Genomic DNA, 10,501 nt, shown 5'->3' with positions numbered 1-10,501 from the left:
GGCCTACTCCCGGAGCTTTGAAAGCCATTCACACCAGGGCACACCCTTGAGACTCTGATGGGGCCAGGCTGGGACTTGAATGCCACCAGGATGTTGACAAGCTCTCACTAGGGCTGCCTGCACCCCGGTCCCCCGATACTCCTCTCTGTACCTGCTCAGGCCAGTCAAGCAATGGCAAACCGTCCCTGTGGCATGGGGCCTCCTGGTTCAGAAAGACTCCTAAAGAAGTGCTGGGAAAAGGACTGAGACCCACCCTCCTCTCTGCTGGAGCTCAGTGAGCCAGGCAGCTCGCAGGGGACTAGAACCCCCACTCTTCCATCATCGGAAATCACACCCCCTTTCCTGTTTTGGTACTGCACGCCCAGAGACATTTGCTCTTCCTCCTGTCTCCCGTGTTCTGCGTTTCTCCATCTCTTTTCCTTCTTATCTCAGGCTATGCCTCTTGGGACTTCCTGCTTGCTTGCATCCTCGGGGCAAGCGCCTTTTTCTATGGCAGCTGCTGTCACCGCCTCCACAGCCCTCCCTCCCATCTTCTAGCCACACCCTTGGGACACCCTCCATCCCTACCTGTTCACAGGTGAATCTGCTGTATCTCAGGGGCTGCCACGCCCTCCTCTGGCTCCCACCGTGCCCCTGCAGTGTGGCTGGAGGGGCTTCTGATTACTCCACTCTTGTATTTTTCCTTTAGGGCCAGTGGGCACACTCAGCAGGCTTCTGGGGCCAATGCAAAGCTTTGCTTCTCTGTTTGGCTTCTTGAGCCGGATGTTTCTGGTTAGTGGTTTCATTTTTCTTTGGCTTCCGTTAGAGTGCAGTTAGCCCCCAACTATTACCAAGAAAGAGACTTCATTTTGGAAGTTTCTCACTTCCTCCTGCCTGTTGGTACCCAGTGTTCATGATCCTCACTATGCCTCATAAGAATGAGGACTGAGAGTCTTAACAATCTCTGGGAGATTAGGGCTCAGGAAATAGAACCTGCGGCTGCTTTCCAGCCTGTGTGCACACTGGGGCCCACCCTGGGAGCATTAGAAACACAGCTGTGCCAATGCCTACTGCTGGTCCAGGACAAATCTTGTGCATCAGAACTAGATGATGCTAATCCATCTGACAGACCTATGCAGTGATTTCAAAGGCTGGACCTTGACCCAGCACAATCCATATGTTCAAGAATTTATGGAAACGTTCAGATTCTTGGCTTCATCGGGGTCTGCTAAACCCAAATCTGTGGGCAGAGGCTCAGGGGTCTACACTTTTAGGAAGTGCGATGGTTAATTCCTATGTGGACAACAGTGTGTGGCCAATGCATCTCAGTGTGCGACAGAAAGAGAAAGGGTTTATTGGAGGCAGAGTCTCATCTGTAAATCTACAGGAGAGTTTCTCTAAGTGTGGCTCCAGGCCCACAGCATCTGAGAACTTAATAGAAAGGTCCATTGGCACACCTCTACCACCATATCAAACCAGGGAGGCTGCCTACTCGTCTCTGTTACATATGCAGTTACAGCACACACTGAACTCCAGCTGGCCCTGTTATATCACCTGCCCGTCTCTCCTGAGACTATCATGTGACTTAGGGTCCTAGGTATGAGGGATCTGTAAGGGAAGCAGGGCCCCTACCATTGCTGTGGGCATCTGTAAGGAAAGGATGCTTGTGCAAGGCTGGACGGGGCCTCGCAGTTACTGCTCGTAAATTGATGACAAGCTTGGGGCTAGTTGTCATGAACTGTTCTGCATGCTCTTCCCTACACACTACACATAAGCGTTGGAGGGAAGATCCGGGCAGTTGATTCTGGAAGTGAGATTCAATAGGCTGGGCTGTGGGGTGCTGGAAAGTCTTGTGTGTGCACATACGTGTTTGTTGTATGTAGAATAGAGTTCAAATTCTATCCAGGACAGGTAAAAGGATGCTGTCATAGGCAAGGCAGCGGAGATATGTGACAGTCAATTATCGATAATGACTCAGAGCTACTGTATGACACCGACAGGCTAGTTTAAGGAATGACAGACAAATAACAAAAAGGCCGGTGTCGATCCCAAGCAAATCTTTCCCTGAGAGACTTGAGTTCATCATGTGCCTGAGCCTTGGACAGACCCAACCCCACTGTTCCTGCAAGGGTTTTCTCATGAATGAGTGAAAGCATGTCTGGTTTTTATTTTATATCTTACTTAGTTTCCTCTCCCACACTACAATATGGATTGTTTGTTCACGTGTTTAAAACCGTATTGCTTTGTGTGCTTACTTAGATCTGTAGCGTTTGCATTTTTCGTGGTATAAGACTTTCAGCAGGGCTGCTTCCGAGTGCTCAGGGAGATGCCTGCTGTTGAGTGGCTTGGAGAAGGAGGAGCTCATCTGCACAGCGATCTCTCCGGAGTTGGTGAAGCTGTCTTCAGCTGTCCACTGCTCATGCTTGATTCAAGTGCTAGCCTTGACAGTTCACTTGGGATCCCACAGACATCATATATTTTCATAGGAGTTCTTTCACCCCATCTGTTTCCAGCTTGCTTGGAATTCTGGGCCAACTCGGCTTGCTTTACAGGCAAGGCCAGTGAACCACTCGGAGCAGCTGAAGGGTTTTATTAGTGGTCAGTGATCAGCATGGCATACGCATGGAGGGTTCCCACTCTTATTAAAATCACATTGTAAAGCTTTGGTGGAAACACACAGGGCCCCCACTCTTTAATGGTTAGACGTCATCACGTGATGATTGAGGTGCAGCCGAGTGTGCTTGGATCATAAACAGCCGTTGGATGAAATTCCTCAGTGCTTGATCCTTAGAGATCCATAACTCCACGGTCATTAAAATCCAGCCTGGGACCTTCTTGGCCTCAAGGTGTGATCACAAACTCAGAGGGAGCTCTGGAGTGTGAGTCATTTCCTTTTCTTTCTTGGAGGACTTTTCTGGTCCGAGAACCGCTCTGCTTTCCTGGAAAAGTCATAAAGGGTTGGATGGGGTCTAGAAGGGAAATGTACATCTCTGTGCTCTTGGGCTAGTGGCCAAAGATGGCTGGGATCTCTGGCACACAGCGAAATGAAGATATAAATGTAGAAACTAGCTCTTTTATACGAAATGGATTTTGGTAACATGTAGCTCTTCCTCTACCCTGTATTCATAAGTCTGCTTCCACACCTTTTACCTTAATGCCTTCCCCAATGTATGCATTTATATTTACGTGTGTGTGTGTGTAGGCCAGAGGTTGTAGTTGTGTGTCTTTCCTTATGGTTCTTTGATGAATCTGGAGCTCACCAATTTGGCAAGACAAGCTGGACCTTCAGCTCCAGGAATCAGCCCATCTCTGCCTCCTTGGAGCTAGGGTTGCAGGTGCATGCCATCATGCCTAGCTTTTTAAATTCTGTGCTCTGGAATCCAAGCTCAGGCCCTCATGTTTGGGCAGCAGGTTCTTTACTGACTGAACCATCATCTCCCCAGCTCCTGACCCCGTGTTATCTCAGCACCTCATCATGCTGAACTGGAAATGTGTGTGTTGAGGTCTACTGTTGTTGGAGGATGTTCATCTCCTCTGCAGAAGGACTGGAATGTTGGGCCACGTGACTTCCTATGACGGATGATTAACAGTAGAGGCCACACTCAGTAACAAGTGACTGGCCACTCAAGAAGGGCTGGGTTACTAAACTTGGTGCATTAGGCTAAAAGACTACACTGAAACCTGATGGGAGTTGGAATCTGTACCAGCAATGTGCACGGCCATTTCTGTGCAACTCTCCAAAAGAAGATGAACTTCTGATCATTCTTACCCCCATTTCCTCTTTCCAGGCACGTGTTTGGGTGTGAAAACCTCCCAGTACCCTCTGTATGAGCATGCATATAGGTCCCAGTTGAAGAAAACCCAGACAACAACTTGCAAATTTCAAGTTTAATGACAGTATGATTTTGAATATTACATGAGCAAAGACGTTCGTTTACACTATGATTTGGATGTTGGGAAAATCAGTTTTTACCTTATGATGCTTCTGAAAACATTTCTATGGTGCAAAGAAGGTACATCGGCATTTCCAATGAATTCAGGTTTCTAGCCTCGTGTCTGAAGGGCATCATCTCCCATGCCCAAGAATAAACTTCCATGACATCAACACTATCCTTTCTCTCCTCTGGGAGCCCTCCTGTAAGTAACCCAGCTCAGGACAATTCCTTGCTGCTCATGCCAAGTTAACTAGTTTACAGGAGATGCTAAAGAATGAACATTGTGCAAGTAGAAGGAGCTTGGTGTCCCACCCCCAGGAACATGGAAACAGGCTGAGGTGTGAGAAGGACTGGCCAAGGTAATTGGACCTCATTAGTGGCAGAGCAGGGTAGGGACCAGGCTCTCTTGCCTTGTAGGCAATCAGCATTTGCTGGCACCATGCTTTGCTCCACTAAATTACTGAAAGGGGTGACTAGCAAGTCCCCGCAAAGAGAGTTCACGAAGAGCCATCAGTGGGTATTTATTCTAAACTGATATGGCTTTGATGGATACTATGCTTCTTAGTGGGGGGTGGGGAGGTGGTGAGTAGGGGAGGGGAGTGGGGTGGGGAGGGAGGTGTCCCGACTGGTGATCACATGCATATCAGGCAGAAAGGAGGGTAAGTGGATCTTAGCCTGGGGTGCGGACCACCGTGTGATGCTGGCTGCATTTATACGATACGCTTAGGAGACATCGTAGGCCTGGTACTTCGTTATTGTTGATGCCCTTCTGTTTTTCTCCTGGGACAGGAAGTAGATGCGGTTGGCCTCTGGATAGGTGACTTTGCTGAGTGGGAGCTTGTAGATGGCAGGGTTGTTGGTTGTCAGGAGAAGGAAGGTGAGCGCAGAGAGGCAGAAGGGCCAGGTGCAGGGTGGTAATCCAAACTGGAGGGGGAGGAGATAAGAGAAGTTTATGTTACACCAGATGCGAATGCTTGCTTAAGTAGCCGTTATCAGTGAGAGGAAGGGCTGGTCAGTGAGGGTAATGTACTTAACTGATAGCCAATATAAATAAAACCAGGCCGTTAGTTTATTCTGTGACAGGTTAAGCACACACCTTCCAAAATACTGCAAAACACTGGAACTCTAATGAGTGTTAATGCCTTTTTATGTACATGCCTTGCTTTGCCTTGGGGGAACCTAGCCAGTCTATACTTCCAGCTCCAGGAACTATGGGCGTTCTATGCCTTCTTCAATCAGCCTCCTTTGAAGGATGCAGTTGACATCCATTTTGTAGCTAAAGACCTAGTTGTAGTTGATTGGCCCAGAGACAGGCACCCAATTAACAATAGGCACATGGCAAGAGCCAATAGAGCCTCTCTTTTGAGAATGTGACTTGAAAGACACAGAGATGGTATCAGCAGGGCTCTTGACCTGCCACGCGGTGGAAGATGGTCATTTAGGAACGGCGTGGAGCAGAAACCTTTGGTAGAAACCTTTGATCACATATATGGAGAGAAGCAGAGGGCTTGTAGGGTCACCTGCCTTCACATTCATTTCTCACCACATTGACCTGGCTTTTATCCCTTGAGATGCCCTGCAACATCGTAATCCTTTCCCCCATTCTTCAGCCGAGATAGCCGAGTAAAAATGGTTTACAGGGAGCCTATACACTCAATTATGAGGCAGATCAAACTATCCCTCCATCCTCCAAGCATTTTACTGTAACCAGTAGAAGGCTCAGGTGGCACCATAGGGACAACACTGCTGGTCGTGTTGGAGTTCAAAGACCACACTGTGAGCGAGACTTGGAAATGCCAGAATAATACCAGATCTAGGCTGTAAGGGATGACATCCATGAGTGATGGGTTCCACTCAGCAAGTCTCCCCAAAGCGCCAATAAGATGCAATAAAGTGCTTTGGGAAGCATCCACTCAAGCCCCACGGTAGACAAACCTCAGCTCTGATTACCTCGTTATGGTTTCTTAATCTTTCTGAGACCTTTTCCCTCAACCGTATACTGCTGCCTACTCACAGTGTTGTTGCTTAGCGCATGCCAAGTACCCAATAAATGGTCCTCAGGGCACGGCCATCATTATTAAACAGATAGCAACATGGTTGAAGGCCAGGACTTGCACACACATATCCTGGTTAGAAAGGCAAAGCATAATGGCTCATAGGGCCTTTGTGAAGAGGCATTGAATGGCCTTGTAAATAAAGTTCAATGCTTTCATATTGCACTTCTCAGTGAAATTGTGAATTTCTCCTGGGTAAATTGATAGCCTTATTATTATTTTTTAATTGTTGACAATCACCACCATAACACGTAAACTTGATTTTATTTGGAGAATGTCTACATGGAATGGCATAATCTATAACCCCTCAGCTCCCAGAGGAAGACCATCTAGCACTGTGAATACTTAGATGTGGGAACCAAAGCTTCCTGCATCACTTCTAGAGACTTGTCCAAGGCAGACTCTGCATATTTACTGAATGATGGATCAGGTGAATTGTTGGTGTCAGAGGTGATGGCAAAAGCTTAGGGCGGATGAAGTCCTAGGAGGTCATAATTTATCTTCTTGTCTCCACCCAGTGTTTCTGAGGCCCCTCGTTCAGTTCTCGAGTCCCCTGCTCACTCCTTTCGGGGCCTCATTCCCTCATCATCTCTTTCTTCCATTTTCCCCTTCTGTCCTAAGACTCTAAGATTACGCCACAGATCTGGAAGGGCCCTGTTCTAGTGTAGCACCTGGGCTAAGATGAAAGTGGACTGACGAGTCCTGATGTTGTTGCAAATGCTGCCTGTCAAGTGTAGGGAAGGCATTCCCAGCATGCAATGGGGAGCGGAAGAGGGACACACTTCACTGGGAGAGACAGCATGGTGTCAGGAAAGGCTAACTTGGCTGCTTAGGAAATAGCTTTCTGTGCTAAGTTCCACCCACTTTTCCCCTGAAGGTGAAGGATCAGCCCAGACAGGTATTGTATGGAACATCTACTCCATCTTCAGATGATGGAACTATGACTTTTCCTGCTCGTGTAACTGGCTTGACAGAACCGGATATATTATAAAGAGACACTTATGTGTTCCAATCTACTGGGATATTGAAAGAATGGACCTTGAAGAATGAAAAATTTCCCAAGAATCTCATGCTGGAAAAGATGCCAAGCCTGGGGATGGGGCGGTATCTTATCTTCAGGAAAGAGATTTGCGATGACTTGTTAGACCGCCTTACAGGAGGAGGCTAAAGCCCACACAGTGATGGGTCATAGTTGGGAAGACCACATCTGGCCAGTAACTGTTTAGATGTATATATTCCTTGCTGCCTATTTAAATTCTCACCTCACTTTGATAGACTCACCAAAAGATAGACTTGAGGTAGTATCACTGGATTTTTTTTTTTTTTTTTTTTTTTTTTTTTTACCCTCTCCCCATCATGGCCACCTTGAACACATTTTCCTGCCTGTTGCTATTAGTTTGGCTGTTTTTAAATTAACTTCTCGTGAATGGGACTTGACTTCTTGGGGTACAGGCTGTAACCCCAAGTTGAGCAACACTTGTCCACGTGCAGTTCCCCTTGTACTCTTATCTTACACGGAGCCAGATGCATCTGTTTGGCAGGTAAGCCCGAGCACTCAGGGCTGGGCCTGTTCAAGCCAAGTGGCAGCTCCTACTTTGTATACCACCCTAAACTGGGCCCAAGGCAAAGGAGAGGTCTGGGACTATGTGTGTCCATAGACTCTTGAGCTTAGGCTTCTCTTTGGATGATGAGATCACAGCACTCTCTGTTCCCTGAAGCCATTACCAATGTTCCTCCCCATGAGCATGCTAGTTGCTATGCAATGATGCTGTACCCTGTCCACAACCCAGGTGGGCAGACAAGTTAAATGACAAAGATTTAAAACTAGTTCTATAGGATGGCAGACTATAATGGGGTTATATTTGAAAGACTCGTTCTCTGAAGTGCCCCACCGGCCACCGGTGATGGGTTCGGTGTGTCCAAACTTGGCACATAAGCTTTTGAGATCTAGTTCCTTCCTGGCAGTATTAAGGTGGGTATGAGGATGTGAGCCAAATAACACAGGGACTTGATGGTGTGCTTGGGGAATTGAGGGGGCATGTGACTTATAGCCCACGCGACTTACCACAGACAGCATGTTAGCCAGGGCGGCACCAAGGTAGGCTGCAAAGAGGGCTAGAAAGAAGAACCAACCGTAAAGAGCTCAGTAAAGAGTCAACAGCGTAGCCCACACATTCCCTCTTCAGTAATTTTATGCCTCAAGTACTATCTCACACCCACACTGAGTTGCATTTCCATTGCTTTACAGCTGTAAAAGTGCTAAATTCCACGAAAATACCAGCACAGCTAAGATAGCAGATAAACTTTGCTTTAAAAAAAAAAAAAGGCCAGACTTTAGCTGTGAAGGTTCTCTTGGGTCCCACCACCGCACTTTCCAGCAAAGGGACATTTAATAGCATAAACCGTAAATGGAAGTTCTACAATAAAGCAAAAGCAAGCGAGTCTCAGAACTCCCCATTGGAATATTCCCCCAGGAGTTACTGGTGTACCGTGGATTTCTGGGGAAAAGCAGCAGCCTGTACCTTGGGGGAGATCACACTCCTACCACCTCGTGCTTTAGGCTGGGTGGAGAAGGTCACGAGCAAGTGGGTTGCTGGGAAGAACCAAGCACGGGCAGAAGACGGAAGACAGTAAAATGGGCCAGCATGATTGGCCTTTGCTCCCTAAAATATTAATGATAGCTAATCTTTCTTAGAGTTACTCTATGTCTAGCCAGTGGCAACACCAACCATATCCTTCAGGATTCCTTATAGGTAAGCAGTTTTATTGTCTTGATTACACACACACACACACACACACACACACACACACACACACAGACACCACCACCCACCACCACCAAACAAGTCCTCCTAGAGGACTTGGAGTCCCTGACACCATTTCCTTGACTACAGATAACCAGAATTGAACCTTCCTGGCTCTTCCTAGATATTAGTACTGTTCTTGCATCAATCATTCATCTGACTTCATCTTGACAACAGTTCTGCAAAGTAAGTACTGCTTGTGTCCGACACCAGGATGTGAGGTGACTTCTGAGGATTGTGTCTGATTGTGGCAGAGCCCTGAGCAGCTGGTCCTTAGGGTGAGCTCCTCACCGCTGAGGACTGCAGTTTCTCAGGATGTTAGATGTTAGACACATGAGAGGGGCCGACCCAAGCACCCCAGACACCCCAGAATATCCACAGGGAAGCTCCAGGCTTGGCCTGTGGAGAGCAGGGGCTCAGAGGGCGACCTCTGTTGAGCACAGCCCTACCTGACTGCCACCATCCCCGGAGGTGACAGCCAAGGCACTTCCTTGGACCCACTGTTATCTTCATTTTACTCAAACTTGATATGTAATATCAAGAAGACCTCCCCAAAGCCTTGCGTGTGCTCATGTGTGGTCCCAGGACTGTAGAACAGGGAGGAGTATCAGATAAAGTAGCCTGGCGGGATTCTGGGGAGCAGGTAATCTGTCCTGGGGGTGTGCAGAATAGACATCAGTGAGAGGAACCTTCCACCATGCCCCGTTAACCCACCACTGGCTGTGAAATCGTGGAACAGGGCTTTGCTTCTCTGGGCCTTTGGCCACAGGAAAGAGTGGGTGCCCAGCAGAGCACACCTTTACAGACCTCGATGGGCAACTCATTTTGTCCATTTCAGGGAAGAGCCCACACACTGCAGGGCGCCAGTGGAAGGTACAAATGAGACGTGTCACCGGTACCGGTGACAGTCTGTTGTGGATCTGGGCTGTCCTGTGCGCTATGGAGTATTTGACACTGTCCCAGACAAGATGCTAAGAATGCTTCCTTCTTTCCCTCCTTCCTCTAGGCATGACGAGTAAAATTGTCATCAGACACTGATAAATGCCCCTGCCTGAGAACCACCAGGACACATATGACACAGAGCTACTTAACCTCTTTGACAGTTTGGCTCTGGGGATAAAGAGGGGACACCTGTGGTTTGTCAGTCATCGCCTGCATGACCCAGACCTTGGACACCATCCAAGCTGCTCCCCTCTATCCCCCTGTCCTGTCCCCGCTCTTTGGCAAAGCAGAATAACAATGCAGGCTTTGGAGAATAGAATGAGATAAAGTGTTGACTTTGGCCCTTTATGTAAGTGCTATGTAAATGGCTACCTTTATTTGGCTGGTGTGACAATTACAATTTCTTAAGTAGCTATAGTATGCCAATCCTATACTGATATATTTTTTTTTTTTTTTGGTGTAGCATGAAATAACTTTTAAGAAGATAGAAAGAAAAAAACCTTCAGTTTCATCCTTTACATCTAGTTTAGAATACATTTCCCCCATCTTTGCAGTGGTGGTCATAAAATGAAAAAAGAAATGCATCCTAAACTCTCTTAAAGAAACAAAGGAAGCTTACTTTTTAAAACCTTATTTGGCAACATTTCAGCATGCATGGCTATACTGAAATAGAAACCCTGTTTTAAATATTTTGGTCAAAGGGATTTTATTTTGTTTCCAATCATAGAACATGGAAGATATTCGAGGCTAAGAACATGTAAATCTGACCATTTATGACAATCGTCCT

At 47.2% G+C, this 10,501-nt stretch overlaps 1 protein-coding gene across 1 annotated transcript in view; it reads right to left on the bottom strand.

Moving 5' to 3' along the window:
• Positions 1 to 4,609: 4,609 nt before the first annotated feature.
• The window catches only part of Slc14a2 (solute carrier family 14 member 2), a 56,956-nt gene continuing 51,064 nt past the window's right edge, over positions 4,610 to 10,501 (bottom strand). Inside the window, exons 18-19 of the mRNA XM_051202109.1 lie at positions 8,034 to 8,083; positions 4,610 to 4,838 (exon numbers count right to left, since the gene is read on the bottom strand). Coding sequence (XP_051058066.1) covers positions 4,638 to 4,838; positions 8,034 to 8,083 — 251 coding nt within the window. The 3' untranslated portion in view covers positions 4,610 to 4,637. The remainder of the gene's footprint in view (positions 4,839 to 8,033; positions 8,084 to 10,501) is intronic.

This window comes from Phodopus roborovskii, unplaced genomic scaffold (genome assembly GCF_943737965.1).
Source record: "Phodopus roborovskii unplaced genomic scaffold, PHOROB, whole genome shotgun sequence".
Classification (NCBI taxonomy): Eukaryota; Metazoa; Chordata; class Mammalia; order Rodentia; family Cricetidae; genus Phodopus; species Phodopus roborovskii.
The sequence above is the reverse complement of the archived record's forward strand: the minus strand, read 5'-3'. Positions and strand labels throughout refer to the sequence as shown.